Source organism: Podarcis gaigeae (assembly GCF_964106915.1).
Source record: "Podarcis gaigeae genome assembly, chromosome: 14".
Lineage (NCBI taxonomy): Eukaryota > Metazoa > Chordata > Lepidosauria > Squamata > Lacertidae > Podarcis > Podarcis gaigeae.
In genome coordinates this window covers 44,445,182-44,467,692 of record NC_139690.1, presented here as the reverse complement: position 1 = coordinate 44,467,692, position 22,511 = coordinate 44,445,182, and the positions used below count along the sequence as shown (strand labels likewise).

Below are 22,511 nucleotides of genomic sequence, written 5' to 3'. Positions count from 1 at the left end.
ACAACTAAACAACAACAACAACTTACATCACCTTATTTATATTGGGTGGGAGAGGGAGTAAGGGTTGCTTTAAATATGTTATACTTCCCCAGGAGAAGGCCTGTCAATTAGCAATAATGTGGGACAAAGGACCTGTGTAAGTTTGCAAAACTGCTGCTTGTTAGGGGAGGAACAATCCCCCTCATTCTAAAATTCCCAATAAAACTCAAGCTCTCCGTTTACCTGTGCACCAAGACTTTTATAGGAATTGCCTATGCCTTCAGACTTACATTTAAAATCTCACACCCTAGAAACATGTGTTTCAATAATAAAATTAAGGTAACAAGAAAGCTAAATTTTGCATCCAATATAAAATTCCATACTTGCATGAAATATGGGGGATGGGCACCCTTCTGGAACTAAAGAAAAAAGCCCCAAGTCTCATTTAGAGCAGAAAATAAAAAAAATTAACTTTATTACAGCAGTTCACATTGCAATGTGTGAGGTCTTCATTTTTTAAATATTTTTGTCGCAACCCGATAAATCAGGAAGGGAGAACCTTTAGCATTCTATATAATCCACTATTTGATGATGGAGGTTGAAGTTCGACATCTGAAAGGGCTAAAGGTTCCTCACAACTGCTATAAAAACCTCCTTGGTAGTAAATCCCACTGAACGTAGCAGGGCTTGCGTCTGAGTAGCAATACTCCCTTTTTTTGTAAAACAAATTCTAAAGCCAATTTGGACAAGAATGCGGGCACAAAATGAAGGCAAAAGGAACTTTCCAACACCACTACAGAGTATTAACATTGGTTTTATTTTTCTACCACCTCCTCTGGCTCCTGTAGTTTTCTGCATCTTCTGTATTATGTTTGTTTTCTGGCTGCTTAGGAGTTCTGTATTTTGCCCAAGGATGTGGTGTTTCTTCTGCCTCCATCCACTTCAGCCAGCGGAAGTAGTAGGCTCGAAAGCCATTAATTTTCTCCAGGTAATAGTCCTTTGTTTTGTACTGCAAGAAGAAAAGGAGGAGAGAATTAACACTCTGTAACAGCAAGAGAAGATTAGTTCTACTCTAAGAAGTGAGAAACTGCTTCTTAGACTTGTCAGGAGCTTACATACCTTATTTTTCGCCCTATAGGACGCACCGTCCCATAAGGCGCACCTAGTTTTTTTGATGTTGGTCTGCCATAGTCAAAACAAAACAAAACAAAATCCTTCCAGTAGCACCTTAAAAACCAACTAAGTTAGTTCTAGGTATGAGCTTTCGTGTGCATGCACACTTCTTAAGATACACCGAAACAGAAGTCACCAGACCCTTCTATATAGTGAGAAGGTGGGGAGGGGTATTACTCAGAAGGGTGGTGGGAATGGGTGATTGGCAGATAGCTGTGATTGGCAGATAGCTGTGATGTGTCAACAGGCTCATCACAGCTATCTGCCAATCACCCATTCCCACCACCCTTCTGAGTAATACCCCTCCCCACCTTCTCACTATATAGAAGGGTCTGGTGACTTCTGTTTCGGTGTATCTGAAGAAGTGTGCATGCACACGAAAGTTCATACCTAGAACTAACTTAGCTAGTTTTTTGGGGGGGAAATAAAGGGAAAAAATTTTATTTCCCCCCCCAGGTGCGGGGCTGTGGCAGGGGAAGCCCGAGCTTCCGCCAACCCCAGAACAGGCAACTCTCCACAAGCCGTGGGAGCCTGGCGCCGGGCTCCTGCGCCTTGCGGAGAGCCGCGCGAAGTCTGGAGAGCGAGAGGGGTCGGTGCGCACCGACCCCTCTCGCTCTCCAGGCTTTAGCGAATGCCTGCATTCGCCCCATAGGACGCACACACATTTCCCCTTCATTTTTGGAGGGGAAAAAGTGCATCCTATGGGGCAAAAAATACGGTAATCTTTTGCTGCTTCTATTTGGAAGGGGTGGAGAAGTGTGCTGGTATTAAAAGTTTCTGTAGAGGGAAGACCACAAGCAAGTGCTTAAACTCTCTTCTGCTGGAATCAATGGGATCTAGAAGTGTTACCAGGTCTGGCTGCTACCAGTTGTGTTTGGTGGTCTCTCAAAGAGCACAGGTGAGATAAACTGGAAACTACTGGATTTCTCACGTTTCATCAAATAGCCCTAGGGCAGAAATTCATAGCATTAAACAAATTAGAGGGCTGTAGCTAATGTTGCCCATACCCGTTAAAATTAGTGAACAAGTCATGTCCATAGACTTCAATGCGTAGGAATATCACTGAATACAACCCAAAGGTGTATCAACATTTCTGCAGAAAACACACAGTATCAGTGTTGAATTAAAACATGCAATAAATAAGCTCATCTAACCTCTCACCTTGTCCCATGGTCTGGGTAAATAGTACATTTTCAGCTGTCAACTGAAGTGAATACCATTGGTGCAAGACACACTTCAGAACTTGTATGGAGAAGACCTTTATCCAATTAAGCAGATGCTGGTATAATGGCCTTTCTTTAGATACTGTATACTTGCGGTCACTTAGCAATCCTATACATTTTTCTTCCTCAACCTGGTGCCCAACCATTATCCCTGACTACTAAATTATGCTGGCTGGGGCTGATGAGAGTTGCTGATTGATTGATTGATTGATTGATTGATTGATTGCTGATATTTGTAATCAAATATCTGGAAAGGAATATTTTGGGAGAAGGCTAATGCACACTTAACTGGGTGCAATCTGGGTAAATGTGCAGAGGACACAAAACTGAAGGGTGTTCAAAGAACCATGCATATAATACGTGGTCTTAATTTTCTCTTTTGAGTATAAATCGGCTTCTGCAGAAATCAAAAGGTTACCTCACCCTATCAAAGTTAGGAGGATACTGGGCTGCAAACTCCAGCTGGCGTAGGACTACTTCGTTTGGAGGAACACGGTTTCTACTCATATCTGCGAGGATCTCTGTGAGGTAGGCATAGTCCAGTCTCTTCACAGCTGCAGTTACAAGCGCACCATAGATCTGTACATTGGGATTTATTCCAGAACGCTGAAAAACACAGCCCCAAACTGTCAGACAAAGGTAATTCTGAAGTCCTTACACATCTAGGAGTTTCACAGTATACCAAGATTACTGCCACCAAAGCCAGGGAGACGGGGATTTGCACACTACACAACTGATTGCGATGGCCACCTACAGTAAGGCTGAAAGACAAGATCCCCTTCTGTTAACAGAACTCATGAACATGTAGCCATCAAAACCACCAGGTCTGCCGCATGCAGAACAGCTTGAAAAGCTTCAGTTTTCTGTACCTTCATGTCTGAGAGTAGCTGCAGTCCATCCTCTTTTTTGTGGCAGGCTATTGCCAAGTTGCAAAATGTCTGTAGATTGGGAGAAAGTCCCTCCTTCAGCACTAGGGGCAGCAGGCTCTGTAATATACAAAGGCACGTGAGAACAGCTGTCCAGATTACCTGTTCAAGTTCATGCTGAGAGGAGGTGCAATGTGTACGAATGAAGCTAACTGAACATTGGAAGCTGCCTTACATTCAGTCAGACCACTGGCCAATTAAGCTCAATACTGGCTACTACACTGACAGGATTTCAGACAAGGTTCTGTCCCAGTCCTACCTGGAAATGCTAGGGATTGATCCTGGGACTTTTTGCACGCAAAGTACTTCTTAGCCATCACTGTTCTCCGAAAGTTTTTGGCCTACACCAGTGGGTGGGCAGAAAATGTATCAGGTTCTGGTAAAAAAAAACAGTAGTTCCTGCAAGACTGAAGACCGTCCACCCCTGACCCACACACACTCATATGCCTGTGATCTTACCTTTGCTCCTTCCAGATCTCCTCCTTTGCTCTTCTTCCTCACCAAGGTATTAAAAAAAGTTATATCTGGTTTCACGTTGTGCTCCTCCATCGCCGTCAACAAGGAAGACTCTGACTGGCCGTTGGGCTGCACCAGCTCAGCTAGCAGTGTGAAAGTTTTGATACTGGACGTGGCACCATCTTCCTTCATTCTCTTTAAGAAACCCTCCATGTCCCCAATGAGTGCCAGTCTGTCTGAGGGAGTTGCCACCGTCCCTAAAGAGATCACATTTTTGTTGGGCGGCTGCGAGTCCAACAAGTTGGGGAAGTTGAAGGAGGCTTTGGAAAAACACAGAGTGTTTGCTTCTGCCACATCTGGAGCCATCTGTTTTTTATCAGAGATCCCCAAATCCCTGGGAGCAGCAGAATCTGGCAAAGTAGAGATATCGCCAGTCTCTGCCTTTGCACTATTGTCATTTTTGCTTTTGCTTGTTTGGCTATAGATTTCCTGCTCAGGTTTTCTGTCCTCCTCCGGGAATACACATTTTTCCAACATCTCCACATCGAACTGCATTGCAGCTCCAGCATCTATTTCCTTTCCTCGCCGACCCTTCGCCTTCGAGTGTTGCTTACCAGCTTCCAGTCTCAGGATAGCTGGGCTTTTCTCGAACGTTCCTAGCAACAAATTGGAAGCTATACGGGGGTCACCAAGGCCGCAGTCTCTGGCAGCACCGAGCATCAAGTTGTAGCTGTAACTGTCGGGTTTTAAGTTCAGTTTAAGCATCTGCTGCCAAACCTGTTTTTGGAAAGAAAGGTCAGGGCAGAGAAAAGAGAAATGTACCCCAGGTGATCCATATAATTAGTTTTAACACTAATGGGAAACAGACAAGTTGACCCTAAATGTGTTCACTTGGCAGTAAGCTTCAGTATTCAGAGGAATTTGCTTCTTGGGATTGGAGCCTGGAAGACAGCAGTTGTCTCCAAAGCCACTTAAGTAGCTCAGATTGCACATTACCGTAAAACAGTGTATACTTTGAAAGCACCAATCTCATCCATGTTGCTCCTCCCTCACAGCATGCAGGAGAAATGGACCATGATTCCTGGCATTGGGTTATGTCTGAAATGGGGCCAACGGTTTGTTTAGCTCCAAACAAACTATGAGCAATAAACAAAGTAGCCTGTGGGGGTAGTTCAGAATCAGGTCTGCAGGCTGGATCCTATCTCCTGCCCACCTCCTCCATGGTACATGTTGTGTTCTGAAGGCAAATGTTTTAACATAATCATGCTAAGTAACTGCAAATGACATACTGGTGATTAACTAAAGAGGAACACGTTCTCTCTTGTCTTTTTAAAAAGCAACTCAGAACTGACAGCACAACCTCACAATCATTAGCATGATGCTTTCAAAAAAAATGAGATGGTGTTTAATTGTTTTAAATATGGTTTTTATTTGATTTTAAATTGTATGGCTTTAACATTTTGCTGTCTACTGCTGTGGGTTCCTTTGGGAGGAAGGGTGGGATACAAATTTAGCAATAAAATTAATCTAAGATGTATATAGCTCCCTAGTTCTATAAGATACATGGAAATTTAAGGATCACAACCAGAGGAAGCAATCGCTTAAGAAAACTGGTCAGAGTGAATGCAAGCTTGAAGCTCTTTGTTGGTTTGCTCTGCTGTAAAGAGGAAAGGAACATACAGACCTGCAAGGCATAGCGAAACCCATTCTCTTTGTCTTTTATGCACCCCATAAGCAGGAAGTTGAAAGTCTCTGTGGTGACCGTATGGCCTTTGTGGACGATTTCCTTAATTTTAAAAAAAGGGATGAATACAGTAATTTCACACTTGTTCCGCAATAGAAATCCTTAATGAAACATTCGCTCTTTCGTAGCTCAAATGGAAAACATCTCTCTCTCTCTCTCAGATAATAATAATAAAAAGATTCAGGAAAGTCTAAGAAGGCCAAAAGTGACACTTTCAAATTAAATTAACCAAGGTACAAATGTCCAATACTGTGTTCACAAATACTATTGCTGAGGTCAGCTGGGAAAGCTAATTTCAACCTTGTACAGTAAGAATCTAAATATCATGCACTGTCTAATTATCTTTAAGATTAGAAACAATACTTTCATTATTCCACATTCTAACTTGTTGGCAAACAGGAGTTTTTAGTTGGATTTACATGCCTCTCTGTCCCAAACCAGACCAAAAATCAGCAGGAGATGGTCCTGTTTACAAAAAAGGAACCCACTAAAAGCAACAGAATCTCTGCCCATTTACCAATTTGTGAGGAGTAGGGGTGGAATTTTATGGGAAATCAGAAATTTGTCTACAATAACTAATGTTCAGATAATGTATCTTGGTTAAAATGATGGTCTGCAGATGACACCAAACCAGGAGGGGTAGCTAATAACTCAGACGATAAAGTCACCTTGAATCCTGATTCTAACAGATTGGAGAACTGGCCCAAAACTAACAAAATGGATTCCAACAGAGATACATGTAAGGTTCTGCACTCGGGCACAAATAACCAGATGCACAAATATAAGATGGGAGACACCTGGCTTGCCAGTGGTACATGGGAAAAGGATCTAGGAGTTTTAGCAGACCACAAGTTTAACAGGAGTCAACAGTGTGATGCACCAGCAAAAAAAAAAAAAAAAAAAAAAAAAAGCTAATACACAGAAAATAATAGTATCATGCTATTCTGCATGGGTCAGACCCTTCCTGGAGTATTGTGTCCAGTTCTGGGCACCACAGTTTAAGAAGGATATTGACGCTGGAACATGTGCAGAGGAGGGTAACCAATATTGTCAAGGACCTGGAAACAAGCCCCATGAGAAACGGTTGAGGGACTCGGGTATGTTTAGTATGGTAATGCTGAGAGGAGGTAAGACTGAGAGGAGATATAATAGCTATGTTCAAATATCTCAAGGGCTGTTGCATGGATGGTGGAGTTTTTTCTGCTGCTCCAGAGGGTAGGACCCGAACCAATGGATTCAAATCACCAAAAAATGAGATTCTGACTCAACATATTTCAGCTGTTTGATGGCAGAATGGACTGCACTCCTTTCATTGGAGGTTTTTAAGCAGTGTTTAGATGGCCACCTGCTAGGGATTATTCAGCTGTGATTCCCGCATTGCAGGAGATTGAACTAGATGGCCCTTGGGTCCCTTCCAGCTCTACAACTCTATGATTCTACGCAAATCATTTTAAGTATTTGGAAAGCATTCTGAAAACCTGGAAACAGAAGTAACAACTTTGACTGAAGTCAACACTTTCATTCCCACACCCTGCAACATTTCACAATCCTGTGCACCGTTTACATTTTGCAGTCTCCCCACCCCATGTTGTTTGTTTGAAAGTGTTGGATAGGTCTTTACTACAAGCTCATGTAGTTTATTTCCTTGAGTATAATATATGCCACTTTCTGCTACACAGTTCCAAAAGAAACTTGCATAGAAAACCACACACACAGATTAAAACAAACCAATTTTTATACCAGAAGCTTCTTTACCTTCAATATGTCAAAGCACACCCGGAGATCTGCACAGTGGGAACACACTTTCAACAGAGAATGGTACGTGACTATGTTGAGCTCCATGTTTTTGTTCAGTAGTTGCTGCCGTAGCCTAAGCGCATGTTGCAGGCCTGAGTCCTTCCAGGGTGACTCTGCACATGCGTTAAACAGGGCTGTGTACGTGGCGTCAGTCGGAGTCAAGGCTCGCTTCTTCATCTGCCTCCCAAGAAAACAGCAACAGATACGCTTTATAAAAATACTCAAACAATTATGCGTTATCAGGAATAGAACAGATACTCTGTGAAAGTATCGTAATGCACAGAAGTCAATTATGCAAATCCCAATTAGACAGAGAGGACTTGTATATTGAATGGGAAACTTTTAAAGAAAATATTGCAGGTGTCACAGGCTTCCAGCAGGAAGCGCTGAGAACCGGACTTCCGAGCACTCGATGCCAGAGTCACTATTAAGATGGAAGGATGTAATGGGGATTCGATTGTGGGGATTTAAATTAAGAAAATAAAATAATAAACCCTGCAAGGTATGTCAGTCCACCCATCATTTTAACTAATTGCAAGAGTCACTGCCAATACCTTCACAGCCCTTGTGTTTCCTCCGCCATATGCTGTTCATCGTGCTATAGAATTAAAATAAAATGAAAATTCCACATGGCTATGTGATTCCTACTGCAAAGAATCAGAGGGAAATCCCAGGCAAACTTGCTGATTTTTTTTTTTAATTTGATGCATCATAGGCCATGAATTTGCGTTTTCTTGTCAGTTTAGAAACTTGGCACAAAAACACACCAGGATGCTGGCTAATGGGATGCCTGTTGAATGAGCAAATGGAAGGCGAGATCTGCTTTTGACTTAGCTCACTAGAACAGGGCTGGGGAACCTGTGGCTCTCCATCTGTTGCTGGACTCCAGCTCCCATCATTCCTTATCATACTTGTTATGCTGGCTGGGACTGATGGGAGTTGGAGTCCAACAACAGATGGAGAGCCACAGGTTCCCAGCCCTGTTCTAGTGAGCTAAGTCAAAAGCAGATCTTGCCTTCCATTTGCTCATTCAACAGGCAGGTGTGGTGGAGGGATGACACGACACAGCTCAAAAGCAGTAGGTGAGATGGATGCACCTTTCTCCACGTGAATGAAAGATGCTCCAAAACCTTATCAACAGCATTTTGCAGGAACATTTGTCTTTCAATTCTTCTCTGGCAACAAGAGTTCCCTAGTTCAGAGATGGAGAACCTGGGGAACTCCAGATGGCATTGGATGCCTACGCCCATCAGCACCAGCCACACTGGGTGGTTTCATACAAAAACTACCCCTGGCTTGGTTTTCTGACAGCAGCTCTCTTCCTTATGTGAACGAAACCAGAGTACTTACATCATTATAGAGCTTGAATGCCTTCTTCACATAGCCAGCTCTGCCACAACCACCGATCAGGACAGTGTAGTTGCTCTCTTCTGGCCGAACACGTTCCTCCTTCAGCATCTGTACCTCAAACAGGTTCAATGCCTCTGCCAGCTGCAGTTAAGAGAGGACAACTGTGAGGATGCAGCAGGAACTGTTGCTACTGCAGGGCCTGGGGAACCTTTCTCAGCCCAAGACCACATTCCCTTATGGGCAACCCTTCCACGGGAACAGATGTCAGTCCCCACTGGCAATTTAATGTGTATATTTGGATTAAACATGGGCGGGTTCCAGGTCTGAATAGGATGAAGATGGCTGCACACTGCTCATCTAGCTCAGGAATTGGGAGGTGCAGGCAGAAACCTTGTCTCCTGATCCCACCTCTACGGGCCACGTATGACAGGTGGGCATCACAGTGGCATTGGATGACCCATTTTTGTCAGCATGGTTTGACACCATGTTTCGCCAGCCTCAAGGATCAGCTGGTTTTGCAAAGCGCTGTGCACAGACAGGGTTTTGCCAATGTCAATGATATGGTGTTGGGTATGGGCTTGGCTAATATTAGGCCTGTGGACTGAAGGCTCCTTAACCCTGATCCAGCCCAATATTGTCAACTACACTGACTAGCAGTGGCATCCCAGAGTCCCTGGCAGGTGCTCTATTCTAGCAGTGAGCAATGGCTTTTCACTAGCTATGCAAGTCTATTCAATACTCTTGCAATGAAAACAGCTGAGATAATGACCTTGCCTTCTTTTATCAATGCCTTGCACTTCAAGAAATACCAATACGGAGTGTTCCTGGGACCTTGTCTGGGTTTTGGTTCCAATTCTTCCTCTTCCTCCACTTGGCTTTTGAGTTGCAAATCGTGAAATTCTTCAGAAGCTTTGTGAAAAAATTGTCTAGAAGAAAATTTTTGAGACAACAACCCAAAGCCTTCGTCGTCATCAAATTTCTCTTCTTCATTGCTGGCTGCTTCAGAGGTGGTGGCTGAGTGTGTCTCTTTCGGATCTCTCCTGTGTAACTTGTAGACCACTGGGGATGAACTAAAAGGTCTCAAGGCCAGAAACCTGAGATGATGTGCATTTCTAGGCCCTGCCAAATGTTTCTTTGAAATGGACCTCAATCTGGAAGTAGAACACAGCCAAGGATAGAAAGAACCTCTCACAGTGAAAAGTCCTGTAGGGAAGCAATGGTGTATCAGCTGCAAAGCCATTGTGATACCCGCTTTCGTCGCCTTGTTCTCCGATTAGACGGCCATCTCCTAGAATCCAAATCCAAAACATTTATGTATCTGTATCCTCACTTTTCTTCAAAAATAAAAAATAAACAAACCTGCAGTGGCTTCTGTTAAACATTAAAACGATGTATCAAATTAAAACAAGATCATAGAAAGTAAACACAGAACTGATCAAATTGTTGTACCACATCAGGGATGGGGAGCCTGTGGCCCTCCAGATGTTGCTGGACTCCCAACTCCCATCAGCCAGCTAGGCCTACAGCTAGGAATGTTGAGAGTATAGCAACATCTGGAGGGCCACAGGTTCCTGATGGGCCTCTGGAGTTCAACGGGTAAGTTAGTCATAGCTACAGGACTGAAGCCTTAGTTAGGTAAGTAATTTATAATTTTGAGTTTATTGTACTTTGCATGTTAGCTTGTTCCTGCTTTTATGCTGTGTTTTCAATCTGTACTTTCCATTATATATAAAAAAAATTAACTGAGGCCCATTAATTTAAATGGGTCTATTTTGAGTAAAACTTAACTGCATGCAACGCTTTACCTATATACTATTATATGCTGCTCTGAAATCTGTTTTGATGAAAGGTTAAGTGTGGAAACATTTCAAACAAAGCTTCTTATTTTACATGCACCCACTAGACTGTTTTGACTGGTGGAATTGGCAATACTGCAGGTTCCAACATAATACCCATTCCGTATTTGTAACAACTTGATATTTTCATGTGGCAGCACCTTGCCTACGGAGATCAAGCAGGTGTCTTCATCACACTCTTTTCATTGCCTGCTGAAAAGAACATTCCTGTTTAGAGAAGCCTACCCAGGTGCTTAGAAATAAGCTTGCCATACGTCAGGAAAATTCCTAACATGTCCTTGTCTTTGGGTGTAAAAAATGGCGCTGGGAGCAAAATGTCAGGGAAAACTCGGGTGCATGGCAACACGATGGGAAAAGCTCAACAATTTTGCAGGTGTCAGGAATTCTAGTTCTAGTATTTAAACTTTGAAAGTAGGATTAAATTCCCCCCCTCCATTTTACTGTTTTCTCTTTTTGTAAACAGCTCTGAGGGTGTTGTTGTTGGTTTGTTTTTACAATCAGGCGGGACGTAAAATTTATGAAACAAATGAACGAAGCTTTTCAGGGCTGAGGGAAGAAGCCCCTCCCACTTGATACTTCTAGGCAGTGGTGTCTTCCCATCAGATGTCAAGATAAAGAACTACACAGCCTTTAGAAGACCTCTGAAGGCAGCCCTGTATCAGGGAGGTTTTAAATACAGTATTTGACGTTTTATTATGTTTTATATGGGGGCAACCCAGTCAAATGTTCGGACTATAAATAAGATAATATTTTAGGTTTATATTATGTTTATTTGACTGCATACTCTATATTTGACTTTCTTCAGATTGTTTTATTTATGTTTTACTGATTTAATATGCTGTAAACCGCTTTGAGATTTTTCTTAAAATTAGAAAGCGGCATAGAAATAAAATAAAAATCATAAAACTATTATTATTGTTACTATTACTCTTCTCAAGAGCAATGTGAGGGTCAGGCTCGGATGGGAACGCTGAGGCCCTCCATGAGTTTTGCTGTACTCCAATTCCAGTCACCCGTGGCCACTGTGCTGCGCTGGCTGAGGCCGACTCGGGGACCCTCTTACACGGCCGAGGCAGAAGGAGCCTCCATGAGGCGCCACGACCACCTCCTCCTCCCCTCTTTATTGCGCGCACGCGCACACGGGCCGCCACTCACCCGCCAACGTTCCCTCCACGCGCGAGGCAAGACCTCTCGCTCGCGACTCCCGACTTCCCCGCACACCTCGGCCTCTTAACGTGGTAGGCGGAGCTTCTCGTTCGGGCTAAGGCGATAGGCCGAGTAGCCACCCCCACCACTGCGCGAGAGCCGATTGGTTCGCTCTTCCTCCTCCTTCTTCTCCCCCCCCATAACAATGCTTCCGACTCTTTAAGCGAGGGGAGGCGGGGCCGGAAAGAGGAAAGGGAGAGACAGAGACAGAGACACGCACTACGGCCGCGTGAGGGATTTTAACCTCGCCCACCCAACTGAAGGGGCGGGGCCTGGTCTTATTGGCTGAGCCGGAGAGCGGAGGCGGGGCGTGCGGATGCGCGTGCGCAAGTCCCGCAATTCCCAGCATCCCTCACGAAGGCCCGTCGCGTTCGGATTGGAGGGAGCTGGTGTCGCTCTTACTCGCGCGCGCACACAAGCGTTAGGCTCCTCACTCGCCCCGCCCTTTGGTTTTACCTCAGTTTTCCCTCAGAGCCGAATCGCCTCGAGGGGAGCGGGGATACTTCGGTTCCTTGCCCAGTTTGCCTCCCTCGAACGCACAGCCGCCGCCGCCATGCAGGAACTTATCGCCAGCGTGGATCACATCAAGTTCGACCTGGAGATCGCGGTGGAGCAGCAGCTCGGGGCGCAGCCGCTGCCCTTCCCGGGCATGGACAGTACGCGAGGGGGCGGCGGAGGGAGGGAGGTCAGGGAGGGCCGCACACCCAGATTTGCCCCCCCCCCATCTGTTCTTCCCGGTGGAATTGAAGATGGAGGGAGAGGGAGGCAGAGGCATACATTGCAATTATTATTATTATTATTATTATTATTATATTATTATTATTATTATTTCCAATATACTGAATAGGGGCCTTTGAGGGAGGTGTTAACTTGCAGGACACGTCACGGAAGGGAGCCAGAGCAATCCTTGCTCCATGCGGATGTCGTCTAATTTTTGCTGCTGCTCCTAGATTTTGAGGGTTTTTTTTTTTTTTAAGCTTCTTTCAGAGTTTCAGTGGGATTTAAGTGTTATCTCAGTAAATTGTATCAGTTGTGTGGTTTATGATCCCACAAAAACACATTTTGGAATAACCCCGCTCCCCGCCCCAGAAGAAACTTCTACTTTCAGGGATAGGTCCTGTTGAATTTGGCAGGACTTTCTTTTGAGGAAGGCAGTGTAGGTTTGCCCTGTGAGTCACTGAAGAGAAGACGGATGGATTAAAATATGAATCAATTTTTTTTAAAAAAGGGGGGAAATTGAACCTACTTGTAACCCCAATGTAGGAAGAGCCCTGTTGGAGCAGGTGAACGGTCCTGTGTAGTCTGGTTTCCTGCCTCCCCTAGCAGCTACCCAGATTCCACTGGAAACCCTCCAGTAGTGCATGAAGGCAACAGCTTTTTCTTCCTGTTGTTCTGTAGAAAAGGACTCTTGAGATACGCTGACTCTTGATTCCAGAGGTTCCATGTAGCCATCATGTTGGCTTACTGCAGTGTATTTTTGGTGGGTCTGTCCAGAAGCTCCAGCTGATGCAGAATAGAATGACCAGACTGCTGACAGGACCACCTGGCCAACAACATGCAACATCATTATTAAAAAAATCTGTGCTGGCTGCTCATCTACTACTGAGCCAGGTTCATTGTATACATTTACAAAGCCCTGAAGAACTGAGATCCAGAGTGCCTTTAGGACGGCCTGAGCACATATATCCCAGCTCATTCCTTCAGATCATCTGTAGGAGTGTTGTTAGCTGCCTGCCCTACCCTTGAGTTGGTGAGGCTCATTTGACATTGACACAAATGATGGTCTTTAGTGTCATTGGTCTTGTGCAATACTCTGCCAGTAGAGCTTCAGCAGGTGCTTTCTGTTTCAACTTTTAAACACCAGCTGAGAATGTTCCACCAGGCTTACGTAGGCAATTAAGAATACATATTTCCATAATTAGTCGATGAGTCTCTGAGTCTATTATGTATATAAATTATATAAGCCACTTTGCTATTTTTAATGCTATAGCTGTATATAAATCTTTTAATCAATCAATAAATGACTAGTTGCTTTTGATAGTGCCCTCCATCAATCACACTTATGTCATACTTTGTGTTTTCCTCTGTACTTAATAAAAGGATGCATTGTATGGTTTTAATTTTGGCCTGTTGACTGATCAATTGATGATTGTGGTAGACTAGTAAGTAAAAGCAAAGATGCAGCTTTGTAGGATTAAAACAATATTTGAGAAGTCAGTTGCTAAAGTGCAAAGGAAATATTTTTTTAAAGGAAAAAAGTGGATCCATAAAATAGTATAGTCAACAGCTGTAAAATTTCCATAAAACTGCACCAAGAAATGCCTTCAAAAATAATAACTTATTTACTTGCCCCCAAAGCCGCAGTAGGAAGCATAATAATAACGGCTAGCATTTATATAACACTTTAGAGAATTCAAAACAGGCAAGCTTTGGGTGAACAAAATAGGTAGCCAGCTTAGTACAAACTTCTCTTCATGGTGCATGTGGGCTTTCAAGGTATCCAAAACATTCTCAGGCTAAGGGAAGAACTGCTAGGAAAACCTTTTCTGGATTTCCACTTGTTACATAGCTATGAGAGGCTCAGGAACACTGTGTATGTTGCCCCAGCAGTTCCTCTCAGTGCTGTGACAGTCTGAATATGGACTTTAAAAAAAAAAATTAAATGTGTGCTCAGCCATAAATTCATTAGTTGATACTGGGTAAATTTCCATCTGAAGACTTGAGTGATTAATTTGTATAGCGGTCTTCATTTCTATAATGTAATAACGCAACTGTTGAAACCACAGAGGTGTGGAATATAGGGAGCTTCATTGTGAATCTCTTTTTCCACAGAATCGGGTGCAGCTGTCTGTGACTTTTTTTTAAAAGCGGCCTGTGGAAAAGGTAAGCCACACCTGCAAATTGCTGTGCTAGAAAAAGATGAAGCAAAGCCAATTAATAAACCACAGTCCTTTATTATGAACCAGTAGTTAGTCTTTATTGTTTATATACTGCATCAGTGTACGTAGCACTTGACAGAGAAACGAGGAAGTCGTGTTAGGTATGTGGACATAAGATGTACAAAACCTGGAGGCCCTTTGTAGAACTAAAGGGCCTCCAAGCAGACTATCAGTCCCTGGTACAACAAAACCACTTTTTTGACCCCATTGACTTCCAAACTGAGGTATCAGAATAAAAGTAATAGATTAGCATCTCATGGTTTCCAAGCTATGATTTTTTGAGAAGACATGATTTTCTATTCATGGACCATCCTTACATTTTGACATCTTGGTCATCCTATCTGCCTAGAAGACTCTATGAGGGGAGAAGCTGTTTCTACCATGTTAGTTCTGCATATATTATCTATGAACAAATATGCTCTGTGAGCCAAACATGTTTCTTTGACCTAAAGGCAAATTGTAAGACCTGCCTTGATGCTTTCTATCCATAATTCAGATGGGGTGTGTGTTAAAGAGCATTTATTTTATCTCTTGTTTTCTGCACAATAGGAGGAATGTGTCCCTTCCGGCACATCAGTGGCGAAAAGACAGTGGTTTGCAAACACTGGCTACGAGGGCTGTGCAAGAAGGGTGACCAGTGTGAATTCTTACATGAATATGACATGACTAAGATGCCAGAGTGTTATTTTTACTCAAAATATGGTAAGAGGAAATATAGTATCTGTGTGAGTTTTACTGGTACTGTGAAGGCTTGCCTTGTACAGAGGAAGTCACTCAGTACAAATAGACATTTATAAAGCACTTTAAAATGTTGAGGGTACTTCACATATATTGTCTCAGCAATCCTTACAAAAGCTCCATAAATCAAGGTCAGTACTTTTATTACAATTCCACGAGGAGATGCTTGCCTAACACCACCCACTGATGACAGAAATTTGCAACTTTGTGATGTATAAATTTTGATATTAGATTCTTGATACAGATTTTGCTGTAGCTGTTTTATGTATTTATCCAATAGCACTTATTCTCTATATAGAATGTACCAATGAATAATTCGATTCTGGTGTTCCTGCATTCTGTAGTTCTCATGCGTTATCTCCCACATTGTGTAAACCACTGAATCACTGCATTCCATGCTTATCTGACCCTGGAGTATTTTTTTTGCAGCTAGTCAGAATGTTTTGCTAGGACAGTTTTAAGTTAGCACTGGAGTGTTAAACTAGCATCTCCTTGAAGCTTTCCTAGGCCATGTGGGAATGGAATGTCATAGTTCCTTTCTGAAGGCCTGGTTGTCAAGGCAACTGTGCGATAAGTGCAAAAGCTGAATGAAGGGAAGTTGCTAACACAGTGGAGCCTGACATTTTACATCCTTTGATGTTTGCTTGATGTTTTATGATGTATGGCTATGTGTGTAGTGTTGGGATACTGCCAGGGAGACAAAGACCATCATGGCCCCCAAGCCGATTCCGGACATCCATCGATCTCCCGTAGACAATGCAGTATCATTCAATTAGCGACACGAGCTCCAGAAATAGCTTGCCACATTCCAGAGCTGGTGCACGCTCTATCAGCAGATAATGCACAGCAAAAGATGCACGCAGGAGAGCATATTTACAAATTTATTCAGCGGTGGTCAGAACAAAGAAAAAAAACATGACTGCCTGCTTCAGTGTCTCAGACACAGAGAGAGAAAAAGACACAACAGAAACATCCTGTGAACAGGAAATACGCAGGCTGTGACACAAACATCCTTCTCTCTTTTAAGGTGGAACGGAAATATCCTAACATGTAGAACTCTATAAAGTTTTGCTCTACTGTTCAATTAGAGCAATCTTTCTAACTGGCAGTTCATTGCTAACCAACGGTTAGTGGGCCTGTCCTATTGAGCAATAGCTTTTCTATTTTTTATTTAAAGGCTGGTTCCCTCACCTGGGCAAGAACCAGTGGTTTAGAAGTATAAATTCTTACTACATTTGTAATTCCATATTTTGGTTGCTATACTGTACTGTCCTAGGTCTCCATAGACACATTAGCCTTGAGTTGTAGTTTGGGTCATGTGAAATCATACTGCTTCACACATTTTGGGGCCATGTATTAGGATTGGCAGTAACACAAGGGAACAAGATAAGTTACCTTGCAGTTCTCGCCAATAGGAGCTGGTTTTTGAGCTAAACCTATTTGCAGTGAACATTAAATTCTGTATTTTGTTATGCTGTCTGGTGCAATTTGGAATTTCTCTTCCCAAGTGTTTATAGGACAAAATAATCAAATATGTGTATAACCCTTGAGCGGGGGCTTATGGTTATACATTGAGTAGTTCTGTTTGAAAATTTGCACTTTTAGTTATCATTGTTTCATGATGTGCTGTGCTGTCCATGACGTACTGTGAATTCCATAATTTTTATATGCCTTGGTTTGTTTTGGGTTGGGACGCAGGTGGCGCTGTGGGTTAAAGCCTCAGCACCTAGGACTTGCCGATCGAAAGGTCGGCGGTTCGAATCCCTGCGGCGGGGTGCGCTCCCGTTGCTCGGTCCCAGCGCCTGCCAACCTAGCAGTTCGAAAGCACCTCCAGGTGCAAGTAGATAAATAGGGACCGCTTACTAGCGGGAAGGTAAACGGCGTTTCCGTGTGCGGCTCTGGCTCGCCAGAGCAGCGATGTCACGCTGGCCACGTGACCCGGAAGTGTCTCCGGACAGCGCTGGCCCCTGGCCTCTTAAGTGAGATGGGCGCACAACCCCAGAGTCTGGCAAGACTGGCCCGTACGGGCAGGGGTACCTTTACCTTTACCTTTACTTTGTTTTGGGTTGCACTTGAAGTTAATAAATGATCGAAGTGACACCAACTTTGTGGTGATTTAGTAAAGGTAAAGGGACCATTAGGTCTAGTCGTGGCCAGCTCTGGGGTTGCGGTGCTCATCTCGCTTTATTGCTCGAGGGAGCTGGTGTACAGCTTCCGGGTCATGTGGCCAGCATGACTAAGCCGCTTCTGGTGAACCAGAGCAGTGCACGGAAACGCCTTTTACCTTCCCGCCGAAGCGGTACCTATTTATCTACTTGCACTTTGACGTGCTTTCGAACTGCTAGGTTGGCAGGAGGTGATTTAGTATAACATAAGTAAAAACCTTAAATTGTCTTCATTCTGAATATGACTCTTTATGCTTAACTTTTTAGAATCTTTATTTATCTGGCTAGAGAAGGTTTACACTACCAGAAGAAAGCCAAGATTCTAGAAAGCCAAGATTCTTGTGAATAGCAAAAGATATGCATTCAAGTTTTTCCTGATGCTGTATCATTGTTCTGGGAAAACTGTTTGATCCTGATGCTGATGCACAATGCTCTTTCTCTCTTGGTTCGTCCAGTAAAGTGAGTGTTTGTCTACTGCAGGGGAATGCAGCAACAAGGAATGCCCATTCTTGCACATTGACCCAGAATCTAAGATCAAAGATTGTCCTTGGTATGACAGAGGTTTTTGTAAACATGGTATGTATACCTCATATTTCTGCTGATGGTTGTGTAGCTTGCTAGCCTGCATCTGTGTTGACTTCCAACATATATTTGCTTTGCAACCATAATGCGAAGCTGCCACACTTTGTACCTTGGGAGAGTCCCATCCCTGATGTCTGGCATAAGGGTTGGCTGCTTAAGAATTTGTCTTCATTTCTGGGAAATTTCTATTTGTAGTAATGAAAAAGTCTGAAAATTCACAATCTTGTAGCTTGAATAGTCAGAAATCACAGGTAGCCTTGGTTGGCTTGTCTTTGTGTGTATACAGCAAGCCTTGTGTATCCTGAATGTTTCCTGTGTTTGCATATAACAGATATAACCATAAAATCTTTTATTGCAGGCCCCCTCTGTAGGCACAGACATACCCGACGTGTTATATGTGTGAATTATCTGGTAGGCTTCTGTCCAGAGGGCCCCACTTGCAAATTCATGCAGTGAGTATGCTCCAGGATTATTTCTGCTGTTTTGTTTCCCTTTCAACCTTATACATCATAACTTCTATATTATACACTGGCATATATTTCTTTGAAAGTTGCCCCAGGCTCATTCACAAGTGTCACAAGCTCATCCACCATGCCCTCTGCCATTCAAATGTACCCTGGAAATCTTTTAGGCTGGTTCCATTGTCAGAATATTCATCAAATGAGTGATGAGAAAGTGCTGGACTCTTCTTTTTTGGGTTGAAGAAAACATTTTAAACCCATTTCTGAATAATCTCCATAGTAGTAAGAGAGAAAGACAGGAGATTTAGAAACCAGAAAGTTAGGAAAGGTTGAGGAAAGAAAGTTCTGCAGAGCCCCATCAATGCCCTGCTTTCTGGAGCTTAGATACGATCCACATGGGAAGGGCACATGGAGGTCTCAAAGCTTGGCCCTGCCTTCTGGAACAGGTGGGAGGAGATCCAGTGTAGGATGAGGCCCTCCTTCACTGTCAGAAAACACATGGAAGTGAAATGGTCTTGGAAAATGATTAGTGCATTCCACAAATATATAATAATAATAATAAATTTTATTTATATCCCGTCCTCCCCAGCCGAAGCCAGGCTCAGGGCGGCTAACAACAATCAACAACCTACTGAGGCTTTTGACTTCCCAATAAGGCAGGCTTGCACAGAGTTCAGGTTTTGCTCAGGGTGTTTTGCTATCATACTTGAAAATGGGAAGATATTGTCAGGTTGACAGTATCCCAGAGTTTTGACTTTCCCTAGCAGCATGGGGTATGGCTTGTTCCCAAAAGTTGTCTCAAGGTGTTAGCCCTGTAAGCATCTCTCAATTTGGCTGGAGGAGAAAGTACCTCATGCTTCTGTAGCCTTGAGGGTGGGCTCTTCCTCAAGCTGCTCTGGTTGTTGGTTACTGGCCTCTGAATGGTTTGGTTGGAGAGAATCTGTTTCTCCTTCCTGTACTATCACTGTATGTAGAAAATACTTTCTCATTGCTGTAGTTTCTGTATCCAAGCAGCAAAATGTAACATGGAGAGGAATTATTTTCTGTTGCTCAGGACAGGTATGAATTCTGAAGCTGTAAGGGGGAGGTGCCAGTGGTTTGAGGGTCACTTTGATCTTTGTATGTTTCCTTATGTACACTTTCTTTTAAAATTAGCCCTCGATTTGAACTTCCCATGGGAACCACAGAGCAACCACCGCTGCCTCCACCAACACAGCCACAACAAAAGGTATGCAGTACCCCAGTTACATCTACAGACTTCTGCAGCATCTTCTGAATGCCAGAGAGTTAAGGTTGTTGAAATAGTTGAACACCAAACATACAGTTTATATCCTTCAGAGAATAGACATCGCAAAGCACCATTGTGAAATCATTGTGAGCAACTTCTTTTTTTATTTGAAGGGTATATCTTTTTATGCACCATTGGTGTTCCATTCTCTAGTCAAGTACTGTGGGAATTTCTTGCTATCTGAAGGTTGGATGTTGCATACTGCATTTGTAGAAGCCTTGGGAAAAAGAAAAATACTTGGGGGTAGTTGCATTTCAGTCATGGTTCAGGGCAATGGTACTTTTTTCTGAATTGATCAATGTGTGGGTTGCTTTTCCCCCTCTCAGCAAAATAACAACCCACCACTACAGAGGTCATCATCCCTCATCCAATTAACAAGTCAGAACTCTTCTCCCAACCAACAGAGGACCCCACAGGTCATTGGAGTTATGCAGTCTCAAAACAACAGCATGGGGAACAGGGGTCCTCGGCCATTGGAACAGGTCACCTGTTATAAGGTAAGCTGAAGCCTGCAGGTTGTAGGGGAAAGGATTGTCTTGGGAATCTTAAAAGTATGCACCCCAAATCCTGAGTTTTGAAAGTGAAATAAACATAGTTGCATTTTATTTTCATACATCCAAGAGGAGAGTGTTGTTTCAGCCAACTTTGAAAAATAGTTTAGGGACTTACAGTACTTTGCATTATTACATATAAGCACCTAAAACATCCAAGCACTGTACTGTAATGTTTAAGGAGACAGTCCTTTAATTGCAGGGATAATCTAAAAAGGAATATGTAAGAGTATGAAGCAGCAAAGCAAGGAATAGGTATTGAATAAGGAAACTCCATCTCTGTCTTGGGAACCTGCTTACACCTTTGTGAAAACACCTTTGTTAATATGGCCATACCTCTGGAAGTTGTTGCAATTGAAGGCAACAAAGTTGAATTCCATAGTTCTCAAGTAAAAAACTTACCCAGATACAATTATCTGTCTCCCTAAGTGCGTGTGACAGGATATGAAGATGGGTAAAGAATTCCCCTCTATCTATATCAGCAATGACAAATCTCTGGCTGATGGTCCTAATTTGCCCTGCCAGGCTGATTGGACCAAGGCATGCCCACTTGTCACCTGATGTGGCTTTGAACAGTACCAAATTCAAGCTGAGGTTGCAAATAAGCATTACTTAAAGCCATAGATTAAATTTAGTGCTGTTTAACATTTGGCATCTTACTCTGTTGTCACTGCTTTCAACAGGGATACCAACCACTTCCAAAAGCAGCACCACAGGGAAATGCACCAATTCAAAGTTTCAGTCATATATAAACTATTGACTTCCAACCTTGGGGGTACTTTAGGAAGATAGGTTTCGTGCTTATCATTTGCATTCATGCTAATGTTTTTATTCGAAGCTTTTAACTTCCTGCATTTTAATAGCTTCCTTTTTTTGGTCTTCTCTCCAGTGTGGTGAAAAAGGACATTATGCCAACAGATGCACCAAAGGACATTTGGCATTCCTTAGCGGACAGTGAGCCAGCAGCACCTTTTTAAATATGAGGGCCGAGTTTTGCCTGAAACCACATTGAACTTGTTGAGCCATCTTTTTGCCCCAGTGACTAAACGAAAAGGACAGCCTACTGAGGACTACTTACCCACAACCTCTTTTTTTGTATTTCATTTGTTTTACGTCTTAGAACATAAGTGCCCAGCTGGGAAGCAGCTGAAGAAAAGCTTAATACACAAGCCTTCTTCTGAAATAGAATATTTGGAATAGGCACTCCTTGTTCCAATATCCTTGGCTTGGAAGTCTTTCATTTTTTCAGCAGTCCTTGGCTATGGGTGGAAGGTGGGAATTGGCTCATGAGATGTCACGAGTTGCACAGCTGTGCTGTGTTCTGCACATGCTTAAAATCTACACCGGTGCCTTCCTTGTAAAGTGTTTGGTCCAAGGGTTATTGGTATGTCATGGGGAGAGGGGAGGAGTTGGCATTATGCTGAAGTCCAGCAGAATGTCCTTGCCTCTCTAGCCAAAATGAAGTCACAAAGCTACACAGCTCATGTCCCTTTAACTGATTACTCAGAGTTGAAAAGCAAAGGTATTTATTATGCATTCATAGTTGGAAGTAGAGGAACACGTGTGTGTATAAACTCATGTTACATGAAGATTATATGTACCTTTTCATAAGCACCTTTCTACAATCCTACCATAGAACTATACTTGATTTTTGATGGTAGAATCTGCACTTTCTGAAATTTGTCATACAATTCTGGCACATTATCAAGAGTTGCCCAAACTATCTTTAAGCATTTATTTCCTATTTTAAAGGGAGATACTTTGATGTTAATTTATCAAGTGTGACTTTGGGGGACAGAAAAGGAGCACATGCTTGGGAAGAACTAACTGAGGTCCTGCATCACAACATAAATCAGGATATTTGATTTTTAAAAGCTACCAAGTGCATAAGGTTATCTTGTAGATTGAGCAGTTATATAGCAGGAACAGTGGTTTCAATTTTGCTAAGGAGTTACTAAGGAATCTTCCTGCTGCAAACAAGAGCATTAAATGTCCCTTATTAGAGAAACCAAAGAAAAGAAGCTATACTATTTCACTTTGGTTTTTTTGCTAGGGCCAGACTGTGCCTACCTCTAAA

At 43.0% G+C, this 22,511-nt stretch overlaps 2 protein-coding genes and 1 long non-coding RNA gene across 5 annotated transcripts; 2 read left to right on the top strand and 1 right to left on the bottom strand.

The window, feature by feature from the left end:
- Positions 1 to 777: 777 nt before the first annotated feature.
- On the bottom strand, positions 778 to 12,279 carry PTCD1 (pentatricopeptide repeat domain 1). Of its 3 annotated transcripts, none has more exons than XM_083711512.1 (9): positions 12,167 to 12,279; positions 9,418 to 9,936; positions 8,649 to 8,789; positions 7,257 to 7,475; positions 5,442 to 5,543; positions 3,761 to 4,534; positions 3,245 to 3,361; positions 2,799 to 2,981; positions 778 to 988 (listed from the first exon to the last, which is right to left on the bottom strand). In XM_083711512.1, exons 2-9 carry the CDS (start codon positions 9,886 to 9,888, stop codon positions 803 to 805), a joined length of 2,193 nt encoding a protein of 730 aa, XP_083567638.1. In that variant the 5' UTR covers positions 9,889 to 9,936; positions 12,167 to 12,279; the 3' UTR covers positions 778 to 802. The 3 variants fall into 3 exon arrangements, with proteins under 3 accessions (XP_083567638.1, XP_083567636.1, XP_083567637.1); XM_083711510.1 differs by lacking the exon at positions 12,167 to 12,279 and adding an exon at positions 11,660 to 11,907; XM_083711511.1 differs by lacking the exon at positions 12,167 to 12,279 and adding an exon at positions 11,568 to 11,733.
- On the top strand, positions 12,230 to 21,649 carry CPSF4 (cleavage and polyadenylation specific factor 4). The gene is made up of 8 exons (XM_083711828.1): positions 12,230 to 12,366; positions 14,543 to 14,593; positions 15,199 to 15,351; positions 18,033 to 18,128; positions 18,493 to 18,586; positions 19,751 to 19,823; positions 20,210 to 20,380; positions 21,324 to 21,649. Exons 1-8 carry the CDS (start codon positions 12,264 to 12,266, stop codon positions 21,390 to 21,392), a joined length of 810 nt encoding a protein of 269 aa, XP_083567954.1. The 5' UTR covers positions 12,230 to 12,263; the 3' UTR covers positions 21,393 to 21,649.
- On the top strand, positions 15,360 to 16,550 carry LOC310831383. The gene is made up of 2 exons (XR_014557832.1): positions 15,360 to 16,065; positions 16,442 to 16,550. It is a non-coding gene; the product is annotated as an uncharacterized lncRNA (long non-coding RNA).
- Positions 21,650 to 22,511: the final 862 nt, after the last annotated feature.